Source organism: Stegostoma tigrinum, chromosome 10 (genome assembly GCF_030684315.1).
Source record: "Stegostoma tigrinum isolate sSteTig4 chromosome 10, sSteTig4.hap1, whole genome shotgun sequence".
NCBI lineage: Eukaryota > Metazoa > Chordata > Chondrichthyes > Orectolobiformes > Stegostomatidae > Stegostoma > Stegostoma tigrinum.
In genome coordinates, this window is record NC_081363.1 from 88976504 (window position 1) to 89001797 (window position 25294).

General features: G+C 47.1%; 2 protein-coding genes across 3 annotated transcripts in view; one reads left to right on the forward strand and one right to left on the reverse strand.

Annotated features, from left to right (window-relative positions):
• The window catches only part of zfyve1 (zinc finger, FYVE domain containing 1), a 214665-nt gene extending 204869 nt beyond the window's left edge, over positions 1-9796 (reverse strand). For both annotated transcript variants that reach the window (XM_059649384.1, XM_048538407.2), the window contains exon 1: positions 9228-9796. In XM_059649384.1, the coding sequence (XP_059505367.1) occupies positions 9228-9698 (471 nt within the window). In that variant the 5' untranslated portion in view covers positions 9699-9796. The remainder of the gene's footprint in view (positions 1-9227) is intronic.
• The window catches only part of LOC125455374 (RNA-binding protein 25), a 163149-nt gene continuing 147140 nt past the window's right edge, over positions 9286-25294 (forward strand). The window contains exon 1 of the mRNA XM_059649380.1: positions 9286-9794. The gene's annotated coding sequence lies outside the window, so the exon portion shown is untranslated. The remainder of the gene's footprint in view (positions 9795-25294) is intronic.

A 25294-nucleotide genomic window follows, 5' to 3' on the forward strand; every position in this document is an offset into this window, starting at 1 on the left:
CAGGCACATAGTATCACTTAAATTGTGTTTGACTAATTTATTTCAGTTTTTCAAGGAAGTCTTAACCAGAGTAGATAGAGAAGAACCAGTAGATGTTGTGTAATTGGATATACAGAAGGCATTCAACAAAGTACCTCACAAAAGGTTAAGTCATAAAGGTAAAAACCCATGATTTTTAAGACATTGTATTGGTACGGCTTGAGAATTGGCTAATGGGTGGGAAGCAATGAATGGGGATAAGGGATAATGGGAACTGCAGATGCTGGAGAATTCCAAGATAATAAAATGTGAGGCTGGATGAACACAGCAGGCCAAGCAGCATCTCAGGAGCACAAAAGCTGACGTTTCGGGCCTAGACCCTTCATCAGAGAGGGGGATGGGGAGAGGGAACTGGAATAAATAGGGAGAGAGGGGGAGGCGGACCGAAGATGGACAGAAAAGAAGATAGGTGGAGAGAGTATAGGTGGGGAGGTAGGGAGGGGATAGGTCAGTCCAGGGAAGACGGACAGGTCAAGGAGGTGGGATGAGGTTAGTAGGTAGATGGGGGCGCGGCTTGAGGTGGAAGGAAGGGATGGGTGAGAGGAAGAACCGGTTAGGGAGGCAGAGACAGGTTGGACTGGTTTTGGGATGCAGTGCGTGGGTGGGGAGAAGAGCTGGGCTGGTTGTGTGGTGCAGTGGGGGGAGGGGACGAACTGGGCTGGTTTAGGGATGCAGTAGGGGAAGGGGAGATTTTGAAACTGGTGAAGTCCACATTGATACCATATGGCTGCAGGGTTCCCAGGCGGAATATGAGTTGCTGTTCCTGCAACCTTCGGGTGGCATCATTGTGGCACTGCAGGAGGCCCATGATGGACATGTCATCTAGACAATGGGAGGGGGAGTGGAAATGGTTTGCGACTGGGAGGTGCAGTTGTTTGTTGTGAACTGAGCGGGGGTGTTCTGCAAAGCGGTCTCCAAGCCTCCGCTTGGTTTCCCCAATGTAGAGGGAGCCACACCGGGTACAGTGGATGCAGTATACCACATTGGCAGATGTGCAGGTGAACCTCTGCTTAATGTGGAATGTCATCTTGGGGCCTGGGATAGGGGTGAGGGAGGTGGTGTGGGGGCAAGTGTAGCATTTCCTGTGGTTGCAGGGGAAGGTGCCGGGTGTGGTGGGGTTGGAGGGCAGTGTGGAGCGAACAAGGGAGTCACAGAGAGAGTGGTCTCTCCGGAAAGCAGACAGGGGGGGGGATGGAAAAATGTCTTGGGTGGTGGGTTCGGATTGTAAATGGCGGAAGTGTCGGAGGATGATGCGTTGTATCCAGAGGTTGGTAGGGTGGTGTGTGAGAACGAGGGGGATCCTCTTTGGGCGGTTGTGGTGGGGGCGGGGTGTGAGGGATGTGTTGCGGGAAATACGGGAGACGCGGTCAAGGGCGTTCTCGATCACTGTGGGGGGAAGTTGCGGTCCTTGAAGAACTTGGACATCTGGGATGTGCGGGAGTGGAATGTCTTATCGTGGGAGCAGATGCGGCGGAGGCAGAGGAATTGGGAATAGGGGATGGAATTTTTGCAGGAGGGTGGGTGGGAGGAGGTGTATTCTAGGTAGCTGTGGGAGTCGGTGGGTTTGAAATGGACATCAGTGACAAGCTGGTTGCCTGAGATGGAGACTGAGAGGTCCAGGAAGGTGAGGGATGTGCTGGAGATGGCCCAGGTGAACTGAAGGTTGGGGTGGAAGGTGTTGGTGAAGTGGATGAATTGTTCGAGCTCCTCTGGGGAGCAAGAGGCGGCGCCGATACAGTCATCAATGTACCGGAGGAAGAGGTGGGCTTTGGGGCCTGTGTAGGTGCGGAAGAGGGACTGTTCCACGTAACCTACAAAGAGGCAGGCATAGCTGGGGCCCATGTGGGTGCCCATGGCCACCCCCTTAGTCTGTAGGAAGTGGGGGGAGTCAAAGAGAAGTTGTTGAGGGTGAGGACGAGTTCAGCTAGGCGGATGAGGGTGTCGGTGGAGGGGGGACTGGTCTGGCCTGCGGGACAGGAAGAAGCGGAGGGCCTTGAGGCCATCTGAATGCGGAATGCAGGTGTATAGGGACTGGCCGTCCATGGTGAAGATGAGGTGTTGGGGGCCAGGGAATTGGAAGTCCTGGAGGAGGTGGAGGGCGTGGGTGGTGTCATGGACGTAGGTGGGGAGTTCCTGGACCAAAGGGGGGAAAATGGAGTCCAGATAGGTGGAGATGAGTTCGGTGGGGCAGGAGCAGGCTGAGACGATGGGTCGACCAGGGCAGGCAGGTTTGTGGATTTTGGGAAGGAGATAGAAACGGGCCGTGCGGGGTTGGGGAACAATGAGGTTGGAGGCTGTGGGTGGGAGGTCCCCTGAGGTGATGAAGTCATGAATGGTGCTGGAGATGATGGTTTGGTGCTCGGGTGTGGGGTCATGATCGAGGGGGCGGTAGGAGGTGGTGTCGGAGAGTTGGCGTCTGGCCTCGGCGATGTAGAGGTCAGTGCGCCATACTACCACTGCGCCACCCTTGTCTGCGGGTTTGATGGTGAGGTTGGGGTTGGAGCGGAGCGAGCGGAGGGCTGCCCGTTCTGCGGGGGAGAGGTTGGAGTGGGTGAGAGGGGTGGAGAGGTTGAGGCGGTTAATGTCGCGACGGCAGTTGGAGATGAAGAGGTCGAGGGAGGGTAGGAGGCCTGGGGGTGGTGTCCAGGAGGAGGACTTGTGTTGGAAGCGGATGAAGGGGTCAGTGGAGGGAGGTTTAGGGCCCCGGTTGAAGAAGTAGGCATGGAGGCGAAGACGGCAGAAAAACTGCTCTATGTCCAACCGTGACTGGTATTCGTTGATGTGTGGTTGTAGGGGGACAAAGGTGAGCCCCTTACTAAGGACTGACCGTTCGTCCTCAGTCAGTGGAAGGTCTGGGGGGATGGTGAAGATGCGGCAGGGATGCGGCCTCCTGCAGTGCCACAACGATGCCACCCGAAGGTTGCAGGAACAGCAACTCATATTCCGCCTGGGAACCCTGCAGCCTAATGGTATCAATGTGGACTTCACCAGTTTCAAAATCTCCCCTTCCCCTACTGCATCCCTAAGCCAGCCCAGTTCGTCCCCTCCCCCCACTGCACCACACAACCAGCCCAGCTCTCCCCCCCCCACCCCCCACGCACTGCATCCCAAAACCACTCCAACCTGTCTCTGCCTCCCTAACCGGTTCTTCCTCTCACCCATCCCTTCCTCCCACCCCAAGCCGCACCCCCATCTACCTACTAACCTCATCCCACCTCCTTGACCTGTCCGTCTTCCCTGGACTGACCTATCCCCTCCCTACTTATCTTCTTTTCTCTCCATCTTCGGTCCGCCTCCCCCTCTCTCCCTATTTATTCCAGCTCCCTCTCCCCATCCCCCTCTCTGATGAAGGGTCTAGGCCCGAAACGTCAGCTTTTGTGCTCCTGAGATGCTGCTTGGCCTGCTGTGTTCATCCAGCCTCACATTTTATTATAATGGGGATAAGGGATTCTTTTTCAGACAGGCAACTGTAATCAAAGAAGTTCCATAGGGATGGGTGGTGGCTCTGCAACTGTTTACAATATATATTAATGACTTTGAATAAGGATCGAATGTACTGCAGCCAAATTTGTAGCTCACACAAAGAGTTGGAAATGCAAGTTGTGAGATGGACACCAACAGTTTACACAGAGATAGGTTAAGTAAGTGGGCAAAAAAATTGGCAAATGGAAAATAATGTGGGAAAATTTAGAAAAATCTGAAGTTGTCCATTTGGAAGGTAGAACAAAAGAACAGAATATTATTTAGATGGAGACAATAAACTGCAGAAAACTAAAGAGACTTGGGGATCCTCATGCTTAAAACATAGACAGATAGCACAGATGTTCAGCAAGTAACAGAAGACATTGGAACGCTGGCCCTTAAGAGTGGAGAAGGCTTCCTGCTTCAAGGTGCAAGATGCTGGAGAGACCGCATATGGAGAAGTGTTGACAATTTTGGTCCCCTTATTTAGAAAAAGGCAGTAATTTTATTACAGGCAGTTCAGAGAAAATTCATAAAGATTATCCCCGTTGTAGAGGGATTGTCTTATAAGCAAAGAACTTTGGGAACTTTATTAATTGAAATTCCTCTCCATTCTGGGTGATCACTCTGGTCTGGATTCTCTCATATTAAAGTCTCTGTCAATTATGGTGTAAACTGCATAAGTCAGAAAAACTTCCCATTAACAAAGCTGGCAAATCCACATCCACTGCACAAGCTTGTTCCTTCCTTTAAATTATTTCATTAGGAGTGGGCAGGATCAATATTTGTTGCTCATTCTGAACTGCCCTCAAGAGGATGGTGGTGAGCTCTCTAATGGTGCAGTCTGCAGCCCAAAGACCTATTGTTTTGGCTAAAAGGCCCACCCACTGACAAAAATCTAAAGCTAGTCTTAGACAAATGTGACACCTGGTCTAAACAGTCAAAACAATCCATAACAATCTGGTGGCCTCTGTTCTACATCTACATAATTGGGAAGTTTGAAATGAGGGGTTTTGGTTCTATTTCTTTTATAGGCTCAAAGATGCTTTAAACTGCACGTGTATCTGGTAAACCTCCTTGGTATCCTTGCAAAACTCTAAAATTAATACCTACAAGGAAAATAAAACAGCACAGTTGTAGCTCTGTGGTAATGCAATTGATGAATAATGGACTCTATTTGGATAATGCAAACTTTCTGCTGCACGGGTATAACATTTTCTATGGTGATTTTCTACAGTATGAGGTCACACAAGAATGCAACAATCACATAATAGGAGAACAACCATTGTCCCATTGAGGTTTGCCATGGTCTCATACAAGACCAAATAATAAGCTTTTGCCTTGCATAGTCAACTGTGCTACAAGAACATTGTAGGGCCCCATCACTCAGCTTATTGTTTTAAGGCACTGTTCACGAACTTTAGAGTTCCAGCCACTGTGATATCCCTGTCTCTCCATTTTAATGTTATTGACTGTCCTGAAAGCTAAGCTCAGCATTTGTCCTGGACATGTGCAAAACACTACATCATTCACAGATAACCACTGCCTTACCCCTGGATTAACATCATGTCAGCCATGAGCCCAATCCTCTACAAATCAAGGCAACAAAAAATGGTGGAAATCACAGCGGGTTCTGCAACATCCTGGTGAGAGAGCAGGCTAACGTTGCGAGTCTAGATGACTCTTCATCAGAGCTCTGATGAAGCCTATCCTCCTTGATATCGCAAGACGATATAGGTGGTTTATCCATGACAATTTGGAGTTTGCTCCAGATAACTGTGAGGTAATACATTTGGGGAGGACAAACAAGGCAAGGAAATACATCATAAATGGTAGCACCCTAGGAAGCAGTGAGGATCACTGAGGACTTGGTGTGCATCTACACTAGCCTTTAGGGTATCGAGGCAGGTGGATAAAGGGGTTAAGAAGGTATATGGGATACCTGTCTTTATTGGACAAGGAATAGAATTTAAAAGCAGGAAGGTTAATCGAATCATTAAAAATGTTGGATAGGGTAGTGTTGGTGTAGTTCTGGAATCCACATTATAGGAGTAATGCGATAACACAGGAGAATTACTCTCGAGCCTCAGAAATGTCTGGGTATCCGTTACATAGTGACATTGGACATACTAGGATTGTTTTCCATTGAGCAGTGGAAAGTAAGAGGAGACATGATTGAAATGAACAAAATTGTGCAGAACAGAAATAAGGCAGACAGGAAGAAACTTTTCCCTTTGATGAAGGAGTCAACGACCGCATAGATTTAAGGTTGGGGCAGAAAGTTTAGAGGAGACGTGAGGAAAATGTTTTTTTCCCACTCAGAGGGTGGTTGAATCTGGAACTCACTACCTGACAGGGTGGTAGAGGCAGAATCCCGGATAACATTGGGGCTCATTCTGGAGTAGGTGGGGCATTACAAATGGGATGGTCTACACCTGAACCAGAGGGGTACCAATATCCTGAGGGGAAAATTTGCTAATGTTTTTGGGAGGGTTTAACCTAATTCAGCAGGGGGATGGGAACCTGAATTGTAGCTCCGGTGAGAGTATTGAGGTCATGAATAAGGTTGCAAGGTCGCATGTGTGTACCAGCAGGCAGGATGGCGGTTTGAAGTGTGTCTACTTCAACGCCAGGAGCATCCGGAATAAGGGGGGTGAACTTGCAGCATGGGTTGGTACCTGGGATTGAGATGTTGTGGCCATTTTGGAGACACAGAAAAAGCAGGGATAGGAATGGTTGCTGCAGGTTCCAGAGTTGAGATGTTTCAGTAAGGTCAGGGAAGGTGGTAAGAGAGGGGGAGGTGTGGCACTGTTAGTCAAGGACAGTATTGCAGTGAGGTTTGATGAGGACTCGTCTGCCAAGGTAGTATGAGCTGAGGTTAGAAACAAGAAAGGAGGACCCTGTTGGGAGTTTTCTATAGGCCTCCGAAAAATTCCAGAGATGTAAAGGAAAGGATTGCAAAGATGATTCTGAATAGAAGATAAAGTAACAAGGTAGTTGTTATGCGGGGCTTTAACTTTCCAAATATTGACTGGAAGTGCTATAGTTCGAGTGCTTTAGACAGGTCAGTTTTTGTCCACTGTGTGCAGGAGGGTTTCCTGACAGTATGTAGATAGGCCAACAAGAGGTGAGGACATATTGGATTTGGTACTAGGTAATGAACCAAGCCACACTGGGTTTGGGAGTAGGTGAGCACTTTGGTGGAAGTGACCACAATTCGGTTACGTTTACTTTAGCGATGGAAAGGGACAGGTGTATACCGCAGGGCAAGAGTTATAGCAGGAGGAAAAGGCAATGACAAGGTGATTAGGCAAGATTTAGGTTGCATCGGATGGGGAAGTAATCTGCAGGGGCTGGGCACAATTGAAATGTGGAGCTTGTTCAAGGGGCAGCTCCTGCATGTGCTTGATAAGTATGTACCTGTCAGGCAGGAAGTGGTCGGGCGAGGGAACCGTGGTTTACAAAAGTTGAATCTCTTGTCAAGAGGAAGAAGGCGGCTCATGTAAAGTTGAGGCGTGAAGGGTCAGTTAGGGTGCTTGAGAGTTCAAGTTAGCCAGAAGGGTCTAGAGAGAGCTAATAAGAGGCTGGAGGGGAAATGAAAAGTCTTTGGCAGGTTTGATCAAGGAAAACCCTAAAGCTTTCTTCAGGGTATGTGAGGAATAAAAGAATGGTTACAGTAGGATTAGGACCAGTCAAGGACAGTTGTAGGAGCTTGTGCATGGAGTCCGAGGAATTAGGAGGCACTAAATGAATATTTTTCATCAGTATTCACACAGGAAAAAGACAATGTTGTTAAAGAGAATACTGAGGTACAGGCTATTAAACTAGACAGGATTGAGGTTCATAAGGAGGAGGTGTTAGCAATTCTGGAAAGTGTGAAAATAGATAAGTCCACTGGGCCAGATGGGATTTACCCTAGGATTCTCTGGGAAGCTACGGAGGAGATTGCAGAGCTTTTGGCTTTGATCTTTATGTTGGCATTGTCTACAGGGATAGTGCCAGAAGACTGGAGGATAGCAAATGTTGTCTCCTTGTTCGAGAAGGGAGTAGAGACAACCCTGGTAATTATAGACCAGCGAGCCTTACTTTGGTTGTGGGTAAAGTGTTGGAAAGGATTCTAATAGATAGGATTTATAATCATCCCCAAAGGAATAATTTGATTAGAGATAGTCAACACTGTTTTGTGAAGGGTAGGTCGTGTCTCACAAACCTTATTGAGTTCTTTGAATGGCTAAACAGGTAGATGAGGGTAAAACGGTTGATGTGGTATATATGGATTTCAGTAAAGCGTTTGATAAGGTTCCCCACATTAAGCTATTGCAGAAAATACGGAGGCTTAGGATTGAGGGTGATTTAGCGGTTTGGATCAGAAATTGGCTAGCTGTAAGAAGACAGAGGATGGTAGTTGATGGGAAATGTTCATCCTGGAGTTCAGTTGCTAGTGGTGTACACAGAATCTGTTTTGGGGCCACTGCTGTTTGTCATTTTTCTCAATGACCTGGAAGAGGGCGTAGAAGGATGGGTTAGTAAATTTGCGAATAACACACTTAGGTCGGTGGAGTTGTGGATAGTGCAGAAGAATGTTGCAGGTTACGGACAGACATAGTTAAGCCGCAGAGCTGGGCTGAGAGGTGGCAAATGGAGTTTCATGCGGAAAAGCATGCGGTGATTCACTGTGGATGGAGTAACAGGAAGACAGAGTACTGGGCTAATAGTAAGATTCTTGGCAGTGTGGATGAGCAGACAGATCTCAGTGTCCATGTGCAGAGATCCCTGAAAGTTGCCACCCAGGTTGATAGGGTTGTTAGGAAGGTGTATGGTGTGTTAGGCTTTAGTGGTAGAGGGATTAAGTTTCAGAGCCACGAGGTCATGTTGCAGCTGTACAAGGCTCTGGTGGGGCTGCACTGGGATTATTGCTTACCGTTCTGGTCGCCGCATTATAGGAAGGATGTGGAAGCATTGGAAAGGGAAGCAGAGGAGATTTATCAGGATGTTGTCTGGTATGGAGAGAAGGTCTAACGAGGAAAGGCTGAGGGACTTGAGGCTGTTTTCGTTAGAGAAAAGAAGGTGGAGGTTACTTCATAGACATACAAGATGATCAGAGGATTAGATAGGGTGGACAGTGAGAGGCTTTTTCTTCAGATGGTGATTGCTAGCACGAGGGGACATAGCTTGAAATTGAGGGGGGGATAGATATAGGACAGATGCCATAGGTAGGTTCTTTACTCAGAGGGTAGTAAGAGCGTGGAATGCCCTGCCTGCAATAGTAGCAGACTGGCCAACTTTCAGGGCAGTTAAGTGGTCATTGGATAAACATATGGATGATAATGGAATAGTGTAGGGCTTCAGATTGGTTTCACAGTTGGTGCAAAAATCAAGGGCCATAAGACCATAAGACATGGGAGTAGAAGTAAGGCCATTCGGCCCATTGAGTCCACTCCGAAGGACCTATACCACGCTGTAATGTTCTATGTTCTAACCTTTAAGTATTTAGACTGGCGTGGACATGATGGGCCAAAGGGGTCTTTTTCTGCACTGTTGATTTCTATTATCCTTTCCTTCCAAAAATAAGGGGGTCCTTCTCAGTAGTCTCACGGATGACTTCCCTGCCTTTATACTCCGCCTCCTTGCCAACCAAGGGCACTGAATTCTAGTTATTGCCTTATCCGAAATGTTCCCACTGCCCCCCGTGGCCGTTCCGCCCCGTTATTAAAGGCTTCCTTCACCTGGATCATTTCCTGCTCATCCACCAGGAGAAAGCTGCTGGCAGTTTGGCTCCTCAGTTTATCGAGTTCTCGGTGCTCTTTCTGGTCCTCCCCGAGTCCAGCCTCGACCTCTGGCTGCGGGTAGTTATTGACTGGATGCTTGCGGCGGTTCGAGTGGCCTCGGCGGTGGCACTCGGCGCACACGTTGACCTTGCAGGCCAGGCAGCGACAGCAGGCCCGACGCCGGCCACCGCTCGGTTTGTTGCCGTTGCACTGGTCACAGAACGGGAGGTGTCCGGGTTTCAGGCGGCTCCTTTCATGATCCCTGAGTCGGGGCTGGTTGTGCAGCTGTCGCTCACACACCGCACACTGTAGGCTGCCGCATTCATCACACTCGAAGGCCGCCTCCGAGGCGCTACACGCGTAACTCTCCTGACAACGGAGCAACTGATCAGGCCCGGCACTCAAACCCGAAGCCCCGGCACCGCTCATCGTCCTCCCTCTTTTTAACCAGGCACCGACACCCAAGCCGAGACAACGAAACAGGCCCCTGTCAATCGTCAGTCGGCCCGGGCCCGGCTCCTTTCGGTAGGTCACGTGCGTTCGGGTTCGGCTCTCTTCGGCGTCTTCACATGCGTTCGGGCTCGGCTTGATGCGGATTGAATGACCCAAGTGAGAAATTTGATGCAATTTAATAATCAATGTTGTTGTCCAAGGAGATGAATGTGATTGTTTGCAAAAAAAACCCTCTTGGTCCACACTAAACCACACGGCTGAACTTGCATAACCTGCAGATTTTCTACGTCTGAGGTGCATATCTAGAGACCTTTTCAATAAATGGAGGGTTTCTGCCTTTATGCAACTTTACAGGCCGTGAGCTCCAGACCCCTTACACGCTCTGGCGAAATAGAGTAGAGAGGACTTGAATATACTTTATCTCCCAGTCACTTTAAATCGACATCCCCTAGTCACTGCTTCCACAGGCAGAAGGGTGTGCTTGGACCAACTGAGGAGGGCAAAGAGATTCGCCAATTTGGAATGTGGAGCTGAGTGCTGTTTGGGCTAGTTGCCCAAGGACATTAATATCATTTGTTGTACATCTCGTTGAAAATTACCAAACCCATTGCAATTACTTACAGCACAAAGGCCTGATTCATTGTCATTGTTACCCATCACCATTACTTAATTTTTCTTAGATTTTTTTTTAAATTTGGTTTTGTCCTTTCTTACTACTGCCATGGGTGGTGCTGAAATTGCATGTCCTGAAACTTGTCACCAGGCTCTGGCACTGTGGCATAAAGCTGGGAAGTTCCATCATCTTTTCATCCATCATAGAGTCATACAGCATGGAAACAGACCCTTCAGTCCAGCCAGTCCATGCCGACCATACTCCGATGTAGCTGCTCAAGTGTCAGAATCATTGTGAGTCTTGACATTTCTTGGGTGAATGACTTATACCATTGTATAACTGGGAACTGCATGAGACTATTCAACTCAAGCTACTTCCCTGTATACCCATCACAAAGTCAGTGTTTAGGCTAAGACCCCCTTGTCAGTTCCTTAATCTCTGGACCAAGATTTTTATACTTATGCCTATTTCCCACCTATGCATTCTCCAATCTCTTGTTGTCATCTTTATATCAACTGTCACAAAACCGCCACGGTCAAGTACCTTTAAAAATAAAGTTGGGTTTCCACAGTGACCCATGTTGTCCTTCAGCCTCAGTTCAATTTCTGTTGGTACTTCCTGGTTCTCATAACATTGTCAGGATCTTATTGTGGCATTTAATTCTTGCATTCTCATTAATGGATATTTTCCCAAAAATGTTTGTGCATTCCTGTTGGACCCTCACATCTGTGACCATTTTTGAGTGTGTGAGGTCATCTTTGATCAATTGAGTCAGTGGGTTGAGGGGTGCCAGATGGAGTTTAATTTGAATAACTGCATTTTGGTAAAATAATCAAGGGCAGGACTTTGCAAATTAATGGTAGGAACTTGGGTAATGTTGGAGAACAGAGAGACCTTGGAGTTCAGGTGCATAATTCTTTGAAGTTTGTGTCACATGTAGACAGGTGATTAAGAAGGCATTTAGCGTGCTTGCCTTCATTGCTTGACCTTTGAGTACAGAATTTGGGATGTCGTATTGGGATGATACAGGACATCAGTGACATGTCTTCTGTAGTCCGGTGTGCGGTTCTGATGTTTCTGTTATAGGAAGGATTTTATTAAACTGGAGAGGGTTCATGAAAGATTTACCAGGATATTGCCAGGAATGGAGGGTTTGAGTTATAAAAATAGGCTCGGACTTTTTTAGCTGGACCATTGGTGATTTGAGGGGTGACTTTATGGAGGTTTGTAAAATCATGAGGGCCATATAAAAGGTGAATAGCAAGGGTCTTTTGACCAGATTGGGGAGGTCAAAATCGGGGCCATATTTTTAAGGAGACAAGGGAAAGATTTTAAAAGGACATGGGGGCCAAATATTTTACGCTGTGGTTCATGCGTGGAAGAAACTGCCAGAGGAAGTGATGGATAAAGGTACAGTTACAGCATTTAAAAAACATTTGGATAAGGACATGAATAGGAAATGTTTGGAAGGATATAGACAAAATGGAGGCCAGTGGGGCTGGTATTTTTTGGGAACATGGTGAATGTGGACTAGTGATAATGGGAACTGCAGATGCTGGAGAATCTAAGATAACAAAGTGTGGAGCTGGATGAACACAGCAGGCCAAGCAGCATCTTAGGAGTGCAAAAGCTGATGTTTCGGGCCTAAACGTCAGCTTTTGTGCTCCTGAGATGCTGCTTGGCCTGAATGTGGACTAGTTGGACCAAGAGCATGGACTATTTGGGGTGGCACAGTGGCTCAGTGGTTTGCATTGCTGCCTTACAGCACCAGGGACCCAGGTTCAATTCCAGCCTCAGGCGACTGTCTGTGCAGAATTTGCACATTCTCCCCATGTCTGCAGGGGTTTCCTCCAGGTGCTCTGGTTTCATCCCACAGTCCAAAGATGCACAGACTAGGTGGATTGGCCACGCTCAATTGCTGGTAGTGTTCAGGGTGTGTGGGTTATAGGGGGATGGGTCTGGGTGTGATGCTTCAAGGGGCAGTATGGACTTGTTGGGCCAAAGGACCTGTTTCCACACTGTAGGGAATGTAATCTAATGAAATCTAATTTAATCTAATTTCCATGTCTTATGTCTGTGACCTGTGTTTGTCTAGTCCAAATTGGGTACAGATGATCCAGGTATTGGAATCCCTATTGTTCTTGTAGCTTCTGATTCTAGAGTCACTTAGTGAATTCCCATCTCTCCACTCTTAAGTACTTTCTCTCTGGCATTTCAGCTGTTAGTACTTGTTAGGAATCTAGGTGATCCATGAACACTTCTGCTTCTGGCATTATGTGCCTTGTCTTCTGTAGGAAGATATCTGGTTTCTTCAGGTTGTTGAGCTTGCACAGGTCTTTCATGACCTCAGTGTTACTTTGCCCACAGAACTGACATAAGAGCAGATGGCACAGTGGTTCAGTGGTTAGCACTGCAGCCTCACAGCGCCAGGGACCCAGGTTCAATTCCAGCCTCGGGCAACTGTCTGTGCAGGGTTTGCAACAGAGTCTCCCTGTGTCTGCATGGGTTTTCTCCAGGTGCTCCGGTTTCCTCCCACAGTTCGAAGATGTTCAGGCTAGGTGCATTGGCCGTGCTAAATTGCCTGTAGTGTTCACGGGTGTGTGGGTTATAGGTGGATGGGTCTGGGTGGGATGCTCCAAGGGACGGTGTGGACTTGTTGGGCCAAAGGGCCTGTTTCCACACTGTAGGGAATCTAATCTTAAAAAAAGACCTGTCAAGTACTTTCCATTTCTGAATAACTGCAGCCAGGATCTGCACCTCACGTTTTGACGTGCCAAGCCCACCATTTTAGAGTATAAGAAGTTATCAGCTGTGTGTTGCAGGAGATGTAGGAACTGCTTAGTTGCATTCCAGATTGTGTAATCAAGTTTGCAAAAGGTGTTCTGTGATATTGCTGTTTGGATCAGGTGATAACACAGCCTGGGATTGATATGCATCTTCAAGATCTCAACTTTCTGCATCGGTTGGAGAGCAGCTGTTTGGCAGGTTGGAGACCAGGTTCTTCAGTTTCTCCTCCCATTCACCCTCTGCTGCACCTGCCCATGGATCAAAATGGGCACTTAGGTACCATTCTATCCCTCCAGGACTAATGTAAGAAATGATGGCTCCCTTTAATGTCTAATTTTCTTCACGACTATACAGAAAGGTATATAGGTGAAGTTAAAGCTGTTGGTCTTTGTGATGTTTGTTGTAAATACTGTGTTAATGTAAAAACACTGGACCATCACTGCAGCATGTACATCACTTAAAATGGCATTTATCATCTGCAAAGACCAAAGCAGAGCAGTTAATTCTCAGATTATTCAATGTCGTGGAAATGCCTGAGTCTACCTTTTCCAGTGTGCACACCAATAGATCGAATACACTGTTGAAAAGGATTGGAGAAAGAGAGTTGCCTTGTTTGGCTCCCTTCTCTCTATTTTTCTCAGGTTGGTCTTTGACTGGTTGCCTTCTACTACAGTTATATTAATTGTGTACAGATCTTCAGTCAGAAGTATAAAATTTCCAGGGAGGCTGGCTGGTGCAGAACCTTGATAAGCAATGTGTGACTGACAGAATTGAATGTCTGTGTGACATCAACAACAGCAACTGAAAGTTCCTTATGGTTTCGTTTGTGCTCTTAATGATGTTTTCAGTGTTGTGGCCTGGCATCACTGCTAGGAATCCCTTCTTCCAAGGGTTTACATATTTTGTCTCACTCAGTCTCTGCCATTATCTTCATTCATAAGTGGAGCAGCATAGGACCAATTGTGATGGGTTGCCAGTTGTTAATGCTTCTCACACAACTTGCCACTTCACTCTTTGGTGTTAGGAATGTATCACTATTTTTCGGGGAGTTTGAGATGGGGCTCAATTTTAGCCATTGGGTGAACTGACAGGGTAGTCGTGTTGTATTACCATTATGAATGCTCAGGGTGTTTTCCAATCTCATCCCATCTGGCCCTATCCCACTCTTAGAATCCCATCCCTTGATGGTCACATAGACTACATTTTTTCAGTTGGCCTCATTAATTGTCCTGACAATCATCGATTGTCCTGAATATTGGGCAAATTATTGGAACTGAGAATTTTGTGTTGCAATTAAGTTCAAGTTCCTTTTTGGACAGAAAGCACAGAGCTGTGACTAGCGCACCCATGATCTGATGTGCCAGCTTATGTCTGTTCTTTTTGTAAATTAACTTTTTCTGTGAACAGGTCTTTTTGGGCTGTCCATCTTCATCCTGATGTTTTTAATCACCCTTTCTCTTGAGCTTCCTCCACCTGCTTGTTGGCACTTGAGTGTTTTAGGAGGGTTCATCCCTAGTCTTTGGGGAGCACGGTGGCTCAGTGGTTAGCACTGCTGCCTCACAGCTCCAGGGACCCGGATTCGATTCTCAGCCTTGGGTAACTGTCTGTGTGGAGTTTGCACATTCTCCCTGTGTCTGTAGGGGTTTACTCCGAGTGCTCTGGTTTCCCCCCACAGTTCAAAGATGTGCAAGTTAGGTAGTATTGCCCATAGGGATGTGTAAATTAGGTGGGTTATAGGAGGATGGGCCTGAGTGGGATGCTCTGAGGTTCGGTGTGGACCTGTTGGGCCGAAGGACCTGTTTCCACACTGTAGGGATTCTGATTCTATTAGGAAGTCTGCAATGCTTCCTTCATCCCAACCCTAATACTCTGACCTCAGGGTCACCTGGCACACTTGAAAGTTGTTCAGCCTGAGTTCCCCACCATTGTCTCTGCTTTGAATATGTATGAGAAGGAAGTGTACTGAGACAGGAAGATTATGCAGGTGGTGCACCTTACCCTGGAGAAGGGGCTAACCGTCAGTGGGACATTCTTGCCTGCCGACCATCTGAAAGAAGTTTCTCTACATTATTATCCCACCCTTTGTTCCAAACAACTCCTTCTCTGCCACCTCCACCAGCTCGTGGAGGTTAGGTTGGGCATGATGCTGCTACTATGTGGCCTGAAAGAGGTCCACCTGAGGCACTTTTTTACTCCTTCCAGTGGCAAGTTCTCATCTGCCTGGCCCTGGAAATGGTCACAGAGGGCACCTTCACAGTTGAGCATGTAAGTTGCTTACCAGGTGTTCTGGTTGGCAGATGGTGGTAGCATGCCTGTAAGGATGCAGAGCACCTCCAGAGGAACTGCCCTGCCTTAAAGGCTGCAACTGGCATCATCAGCCTTCCCCTTGTGATCATCCCCGGGCTCTGCAGGAGGGAGCTACCTCGCTTACAGACAGCAGTGGGGTAGAAGCAGAGTATGTGTCGGGGATGAAAGCCCAGAGGAGGAATAAGCCGTCAGGCCCTCAGCCTGGAGAGGGATCCCTGGCAAAGGTTCACAGTCCTAGGCCCATCAGGAAGGCGTGGGATTTGGGGCCAAGCCCAAGGTCTGTCGATGATAAACTCACAAGTGAGCAGGTGGTGCCTCAGTTAACCCCCACCCTCTATGTGTCTAGAAACCTGTCAGGGACAAGGAAAAAGGGGTGAGGGGAGCATCAGGACAGTGGAGAGGATGGAGGTGTCTCTTGCTCCACCCTCTCCTGAAAAAGGCGCCGTTCCTTGGGGTCAGAGGGACAAAGGTGACCAGTACGAACAACACCTCCCCCGGGGATGAGGGATTAGCATCCCCTGGAAACCTCCCCCTCCTCACTATGGGAGGATGACATGAACCTGTCCCTGCAGCCCACCACAACTTGACTAGACACCTGAGGTTGAGGTGGGCATAGCCGCTGCAGTTTTGCCCACACAAGTACTGGAAAGTCTGGAGGTGCTGTCTATGCTGGTTGGGGACTGTGGTGGGGATAGTTACCCTGAGGGCAGCCTAGATGGTAGCAATGAAGAAGCAGGCCTCCTCACCCCCTCGCAAACCTATATGTTGGTCACCTCCACCCTAACTGAGGATCTTTTCCTAGGTACAGAGGGTGATCCGGTGTCAGGAGTACAGCAGGTTTCTAAACCGCTGCCAACAGGGTGTCTGAAATTTTGGTCAACATTTTAGTTAAGGCTGGATTAATTCGAGACTTTGAGGTCCCCACAAAGGATCCGCAGAATACGACCTGGAAGAGGACTGGGGAGTGGAAGGGAGAAAGCTTCCCAACACCCGCTTGATAAGTTGGGTTTCGTTGTTTTACCTGATGGTGGCAGATACTGCAGCCATGAAGACATCCATAGCTAGCCTCAAGATCAACGGCAACAGGTAGGCCCATCGCAGATTTTTTACCCTCTTACTCTTCAAGGAACAAAAGTACATATTAACCCTCCTGCAAAACGTTTCAGGAGATGAAGCTATGTGGCTGTTGGAGTGGTGAGGAAAGGTCTTCATGAATCATCTGGCTTCCAGTTCTGATGGCATGGCTATCTTGTTGGCCCTTTTCTTTTCAGTTGAATATCTTGAAGGTCAAAGAGTACGTGTCAGGCCGTCTGATCCAACTCAGTTTGTTTCAGAGGCACGACGCTTCATTTTGTGAACATATAGACCTGAGCAGATGTGCTTTTTCAAGAAAGTATCTACTCTTCTTGGCTTCATTTGAAGAAGGCAAGCCCGTCCTTTTTGGGGGAGATTTCAATTGTGCCCTTGAGAGGCAGGACCATGGAGGTATGCAGAAGAGCGCAGCATTGGTGGGGAAGTTGAGGGACTTGCTTAAGACCTTTTGACATGGTAGATATCTGGCAAAATTTCCGCCCTATTCTATTGCCTTCATTTTGCAAGGACTAGGTTTGGAGCATCCAGAGCACCTTTTCATTTTCAGGGCACATGGTCCTGCGTCCCAAATGCTTCCATACAGTGGATGCCGTTTTCCGAACACAACCTGATCTGGATGGAGCTTGTTCCTTACAGCGCCAGGGTGAGGTCGATGTGCTGGCACTTTAGCAACAGCCTGTTAGAGCACATGCAGTTCTGGGACTCGTTTTATCACTTCTGGACTGGCTGGAGAAGGAAGCGGGGGTTTCCCCTCCTTGAGGCAATGGTGGGATGTGGGCATGACGGAGTACATGTAGGGGTCTGCAAAAAGGCAGAAATCCAGAATTGAGGGGTTGGAGGAAGAGATGTTGGACCTGGAGTCACATCTTGGTCAGCATGATGTGGACCGGCCCTCTGGGAGGTATCTGAAGAGAAGAAGGCTGCACTCTGCATCTTTTAGGGTCCGGGGATGGATACATGGACTCGCTCGTCCAGTTCCTTCTCATCTCTTCTATTCGCTTGGAAAAAAGGCATCAGGTCTGCCAGCAGCTCCCTATGCTGCTTGTTAATGACAGATCACTCGTCCTGGAGTCAGAGGGCATCGGGGCCCGAGTGAGGGACTATTATAAAGTTCTCCTCTCTCTGGGGCCATCCAGTGAGGAAGCTGACAAAGTTTTTTGTGGTAGAATCAGTTGTAGGTTAGCCGTGGGGGTAGCGAGAGGCTCAATGCCCCTCTAAGCTGAACGGACCTGACCAGTGTCCTCGACCATCTTTACAGGGCTGGCTGTGCTGACTGTGGAGTTCTTCAGGTCATTTTTGGACTTCCTGGTGGGCAAATATCTGCAGGTCCTGGAGGAACAAATTGCGACCGGAGAGATGCCTAAGAAGGGGGATGTCCATTTGTTAAACAATTGGCGTCTGATCTCCCTCCTCAGCATTGACAATAAAATCTTCGCCAGGGCATTTTTTTACTCACCTTGGCACTGTACTGGAACACATGATCCATCCAGAAAGTCCTACACTGTCCCAGGCCTGAGTACCTACTACAACATCTGTCTGGCCCGAAGAGCTGGCCCCTGACCGCGCCAATCTACTTTGGGAGAGGAGTACATGAAGGCTGCTTCCTGTCCAGCCAACCTTTTTTTAATCCCTGTGTGGAACCATTCCTGCTCTGCTTGCATAAGCGGCTTTTTGGTTTGCCTCTGCAAGGGCTGGGGCTGGAGATGGTTCTTTCGACATACATCGATGATGCAATCCTCATATTCACATGCACAACTGACCTGTGGAGGATGCACGAGTCCTAGGAGTTCTACTTTGCAGTGTCTTCTCAAGGAACAACTGGAGCAAATGTTCAGGACTTCTGGTTGGCCTGTCGGAAGAGGTCCGGTACTTCACGTGGAGTATCACTTATCTCCTCTACCTAGGAATCATGTTGAGGACAGCTGGAGAATCCAGGCCAGCAAATTGACATGAGTTATAGACACCCACCTAGCATGCTGGACAGGACTGCTCCGAGTGTTATCCTACAGGGTCCAAGTGTTGGTCATAAGCTGGCTAGTGGCAGACATGTTGTGGTAGAGACTGGTCAGTCTAGCTTCTCCCCCGATTTGTCACTGCATCCAGAAAAATCTTTTGAGTTTTTCTGGAACAAGGGACAACATTGGGCCGCTGGTGCGGTTCTGAGTCTGATGCTGGGTGTCTTTGCACCCAGGTAGTGACTTTTCACCTTCAGACCCTGCAGTGATATCTTTACATCGAGCCTTCTCCAACGTGGTGTGCCCTCATGATGTATTTATTTCATTAGGTGCGCAGCCTCTGTTACGACAAGCAGTTCCTGCCTCGGTTATTCTTCCAGGGATTGCCAGTCGTCTTCTGGACCTGATTACAGTCTGAGACATGGTCAGCTCACGCTAAAACTCTCCCCCGACAGGAGAGACCGCTCTTGTCAAGGAGCAGCTGCTCAGGAACAGCTTCCTCCATGGTTTGCACTAGCTGAGGGAGGAGAATGCTCAGTGCTGACCAGTCTGGCACAGTTGACTATGAGGGTGTTGGTCCACCTCTGGTTCATGTCCCAAGCCATCCGGATCCTAATGGATAAGGCACTTGGTCCTGACACCTCCCTTGCACAAGAGGTGACTAAGACATTTTGGACAAACTGACCCCTGCCTGCCCGAAACTCAAAATTGTCCTACATCATGGAACTTTCCCCGTGATGTGAAGCCCCACAATCTGAGCTGTCTCAGCGATATTCAAGCCATGGAGGCATTATTTGTACGGATTGATGCTGCACGCTCTCCACTGCCATACCTTTAGCTGCTGCCCGGACATTCCTTGCACTCCGGTGGAGATTGCCAGTGGAGGGCCGTCTATGGAGAGATCCTCCCTGTTACATCAGGGATCTAGGATGAAAAGTGTTGCATTTCTGTGCAACCAGTGAATGATGAATTTAACGGGTATCAGTCCACATGGACATCCTATGGCCTGGAAGAGATAGTGTTTCACATTTATGTCGAGCGCATTTGTCTGAAACCCCTCTTTAATTTTTCCAAGGGGCTGCTGTTAAAATTTTGGGGGCACTTCAGCCTGATCTACAGGCACCTGGAATGGGGAGGGACAGACAACTCTACAACCCTTCTCATGGCTTTGCTTTGGCCTGGCGAAGATGGCCATCAACTGGCCCAGGCAGTGGGCAGAGAGGGGCTTGGTGTTCTTGACTGTCTGTCCCTCTTTTACGGTTACATCTGCATTCAAGTGAACCTGGAGTGGGAGGATGCAGTGGTCACCAGCACATTTACTCTGATTTTAGACTCTTTGGGAGAGCCCAGAGGATTTCTATTTTAGCCCTGACTGTCCGTATTTCAGATGCTCTTGATCGGGATCGGGATCGGTGTGAGGGGAATTCTATCATCAGTTGAAATGAGCAGGGTAACCTCTTTTAGATTTTAAACCATTGTTGTCCCTGTGTCAGGAGTGTTCAATGGGCATGGAGCAGAGGGGATTTATTTATTTAGTCAGTTGTTTGTTTAAATATTTGTTTTCTTTGATTTTGCTTGAGTATATTTTTGTTCCCAACCCCCACCTCGGTGGTTCCTGCCCAAAAGAGTTTGGTGGAGAAAGAGTCAAGGTACAGCCGTTTTGTTGCTTGTTTATTTATTTTTGCCTTTTCCCCGGACCAATGGTGTCTTTATTTTTATTTAACAAAATCATGGAAGCTTTATTTTCTGTTTCAGAAGAGCAGGATGGGCTTTTCTCTGTGTTTCACCCAGTGCTGTTACTGTCCTGGTAGTGTCTGATGGCAGCAGTGTCAGGGGTCTTGGTTTGTTCTGCTTACACCTTTCGCTTAAGAGTGGAGGGTTGCTTTTCAGACTGGAGGCCTCTGACCGGTGGTGTGCCACAGGAATCGGTGCCAGATCTGCTGCTTTTTTTCATTTGCATAAATTAACTGAATGTGAATATAGAATGTATGGTAACTAAATTTGCAGATGACCCTAAAATTGGTGCGGTGAACAGAGAACTGACCAATGCAGTATAATCTATATAAATATGACATGCTACATTTTGGTAGAAGAAATCAGGACAGGACTTATACACTTAATGGTAAGGTCCTCGGGAGGTTTGCCGAACAAAGAGACCTTGAATGCAGATTCATAGTTTCTTGAAAGTGGAGTCGCAGATGGACAGAGTAGTGAAGAAGGCATTTGGAATGTTTGCCTTTATTGGTCAATGTGTTGAAAATAGGGGCTGGGAGGTCATTGTTGCAGCTGTGCAGGACTTTGGTTAGGCCACGTTTGAAATACTGCATTTAATTCTGGTCTCCGTACTTTGGGAAAGATGTGAAACTTGAAAGGTTTCAGAAAAGATTTGATTCATTTATTTATTGTCTTGTGTACTGAAATACAATGAAAAGCTTTGTTTAGGAGCGGTACAGACAATTATAATAAACAAAGGATGTGCAAACCAAAAAATCTTTAAGACAGAGAGATACAGATTATATTGCACAGGGTGTACACCAGGTGAGATCAACATTAGCAAGATCAACATTATTTGAGGTTAGAGAGTCCATTCATCAGTCTGATAACGGCCGAGAAGGAGCTGTTCCTGAACCTGCTCATGCATGTGTTCAGGGTTCTATATCTTCTGCCTGACTGAAGAGGTTTGAAGCAGATCATTACTGGGCTGCACTGGGTCTTTGATGTTGGTAGCTTTGCTGTGGCATCGAACTGTGTAAATGGAGTCCATGGATGGAAGGTTGGCTTCCGTAATGGTCTGTGTTGTGCACACTGCCTTCTGTAGTTTCTTACAGTTGTGGCCAGAGCAGCTGCCATACCAGGCCATTATGCACCCAGACAGAATGTTTTCAATGGTACATCAGTGAAGTTGGTGAAGGACCTTGTGCACATGCCAGATTTCCTGAGCTGCCTGAGGATGAAGAGGCCATCTTGTCTGTCACATCTTCGTGGGAAGTCCAGGACAATTTGACTATTATCATCATTCTTAGGAATTTGATGCCTTTCACCCTCTCCACCTCAGTTCTGTTAATGTAGATGGAGCCAGGTTCTCCTTTCTTTCTGAAATCATTTCGTTCTGCTGACCTTGAAAGACGGATTGATTTCATTGCACAAAGTCACCAAGCCCTCCATCTCTCTTCTGTAGTTTGACTTGTCATTGTTAGTTATCTATCCCACTACATAGTGTCGTCAGCAAACTTGTAGATGGTGTTCATTTGGAATTTGGCAACACAGTCAGAGGTGTGAAGGGAGTACTGTAGGGGGCTGAAGTCGCATCCTAGGGGTCTTCATGGTAGAGATTTACAAAGATGTTGCCAAGATTAGAGGGTTTGAGCTGTAGAGAGAGGCTGAATAGGCTGGGGCTATTTTCCCTTGTGCGTTGGAGGCTGAGGCGTGACCTTATAGAAGTTTATAAAATCATGAGCAGCATGGATTGGGTGAATAGTCAAGGTCTTTTCCCCAGGGTAGTGGATTCCAGAACTAGAGGGCACAGGTTGAAGGTGCGAGGGGAAAGATTTAAAAGGGACCTAAGGGGCAACTTTTTCATGCAGAGGGTGGTGCGTGTCAGGAATGAACTGCCAGAGGATGTGGTGGAGGCTGGTACAATTACAACATTTAAAAGCCATCTTATAGGGTATATGAATGGGAAGGGTTTAGAGGGATATGGGCCAAATGCTGGCAAATTGGACTAGAATAATTTAGAATATCTGGTCAGCATGGACATGTTGACTGGGTCTGTTTCCATGCTGTACATCTCTATGACTCTGAGTCCTGTCATATTGAGTTATAAATGGTCGTGAACAATTAAACAACTCACTGCAGGAGGAGGCATGATAAATATCCCATCCTGAATGACGGAAGAGCTCAACATATCAGTGCAAAAGATAAGACTGAAGCAATAGCAGCAAACATCAGCCAGCAGTGCTGAGTAGATTCATTGTTTTCCTTGCACCATGTCACTAAGCCCTCCATCTCCCGTCTGTAGTTTGACTCGTTGTGTTTAGAGATCAATCCCACTACATGGAGTCATCAACAGGTAGCGTTATTTGGAATTTGGCAACACAGTCATTGGTGTAAAGGGAGGACAGTAGGGGGCTGAGGCTGCATCCTTGGAGGGCTCCATCTTGGCTTCCCCTAGCGATCCATGGCATTACAAATACCAGTCTTCAGCCAATTTGATTCATTCAAGAAATGGTTGCATGCTGAATACTGCAAATTCTTGGGCCCTGACAATATTCTGGCAATAGGACTGAAGACCTGTGCTACAGAACTTGCCATTCCCCTAACCAAACTCTTCCAACTTTTACAACATTGACGTCTAACCGACAATGTGGAAAATTGTTCGGGTATGTCATGTACACAAAAATCAAGGCAAATCCAACCCAGCTAATTATCACTTCATCAGTCTCTCTTGATTCTCAGTAAGGCAATTGAAGATGTCATCAACAGTGCTGTCAGGCAGCACCTGTTCAGCAATTACCTGCTCACTTACACCTAGTTTGGGTTCTGCCAGGTCCACTCATGTTAATTAACTCATACTTAAATACAGTCTTGGTACAAACATGGACAAAAGAGCTGAATTCCAGAGGTGAGGTGAGAGTGACAACCCTTGATATCAAAGCCACATTTGACTGAGTGTGGCATCAAGGAACCCCAGCGAAACTGGAATCAGTGGATGTCAGAAGGCAAATTCTCTGCTAGTTGGAGTTATGCCGTGATATTTGGAAGTTAGTCACCTCAGCTGTAGGACATCTCTGCAGGAGTTCCTCCGGGTAGTGTCCAAAGCCCAACCATCTTCAGCTGCTTCACCAATCACTTCATCACTCCAGCATAAGGATGGGGGAATGTGCAAACGCCGGCAAACAATGTTCAACACCATTCATAATTTGTCAGACACTGAAGCAGTCCATATTCACATCTGCACAATATCCAGGTTTGGGCTGACAAATGGCAAGTAAGATTCACGTCATAGAAATGCCAGGCAATAACCACCTCCAACATGAGACAATTTATCCACGGCCTATTGAAGGTGAGGAGGAATGACTCAGGCACTGTAGGGGAGGGGGGAAGTCAGAGTGGGCAGAAGCTGTGTAAAAATAAAAGACAAAATTGGTGATGAACATAACACTGAACTAGATTTTATTTACGTATGCAAACAATTTACGCAAAGAGACAGTATGGGGTTTCAAACAAAGAGATTGCTGGAAAAACTCAGCAGGCTCTGGCAGCATCTGTGAGGATAAAGCAGAATTAATGTTTCAGGTCCAGTAACCCTTCTTCATAACTAGGAAAAGGTGGTATATGTGCAGAGGAAATGAGTGCGAGGTAGTCGATGATGGAGCCTAGAGGGAAAGATGGACAGTCAAAGGAATGGATAATGAGAAGCCAAGGATAAAGAAAAGCTGATAACAGGAGCCATTAGTAGATGAAAATGGATTGGCTGTTCTGAAAACACGCCATGTCATGACATGGCCTGGGGGCTTGGTGTGTGTAAAGGACATGGAAAAAGGTGTTCAGACCCTAAAATTATTGAACTCGATATAAAGTCTTGAAGGCTGCAGGGTCCATAAATGAAAATAAAATGTTGTTTTTTCCATCTTGCACATAACACCACTGGAGCATTGTAGCCAGTTCAAGAGAGAAATATTGGCCAGGGATTATGCTGGTGTGTTGAAAAGGCAGGCAACTGGAAGCTTGCAGTCATTTTTACAGACAGAATGCAGATATTCTGCAAAGCAGTTTCCCACACCTGGATTTTATCTCCCTAATATAGAACAGGCAACATTGTAAGCAGCAAGTGCAGTAGACTAGATTGTGTGAAATTCAGGTGAATTGCTACTTTACCTGGAAGGTGTGCCAGGGACCTTGGATAGTGAGGAGAGAGGAAGTTAATGAGCAGGTGTTAAACTTCTGCAATAGCATTGAAAGGTGCCTTGGGGGATGGTGTTGGGAATGGAGGAGCAGAAGATCAGGGTGTCCCAGAGAGAATAGTCAATGTGAAATGCTAACAAGGGAAGGGAGAGGAATATGTGTCTGGTGGTGACATCCTGCCGAAGTGGTGGAAATGCTGGCTGATGATCCCCAGCGTGGGATTTGGTGTGGTATAATATGAATGGAACTGAAAAGTTTCGAATGCTGTTGGTGCCAGGTTTCTGACCAATAGAATTGTGGTTTTTTTCAGTATTATTCTAGATCTGACCAGATGAAGGCCACAGTACACCAATATACATGAGTAGATTTGGTTTCGTATTATTCTAGTCGGATTCTTCCTTTGGATTTTCAGTGACACTCACATCGCGTGACTACCCACTTCAACCTCCGCTCCAGCTCCACTTCCACCTTCACTTCCTTTCAGTTGGAATCAACCTAGGGCTTGAGTGGCCTCTGTGCAGGTTCACAGATACAGGTTCCACTGAATGCATATATACACTATGTGATGTCACAACCTTTGCCAGTGAGAGCAGGACAAAGCAGGGGCCACTTAAGAGGAGGGCAGACAAGCTGAGCATTTGAGAGGAATACAGCAGGCGGGTTCAGGGATCCCACTCGGAAACAAAAATCCATAAATGATATCTCGGATAACTGTGCAAACAGATCAGGTGATGAGTGTTTCATCTTTCTCTCAAAGATTTGCCTTGCAAGGCAGCACGTGAGTCTTTGTATATTTGTCAAGTTTTTAAAAAATCATTGATATGGTAGTATTAGTAGGTTTTACCTATAATAGGTTTATTAATAATAGTTGCTTTTATTAGTATTGATAAGGTTTTATTCATATTATTAAGGTC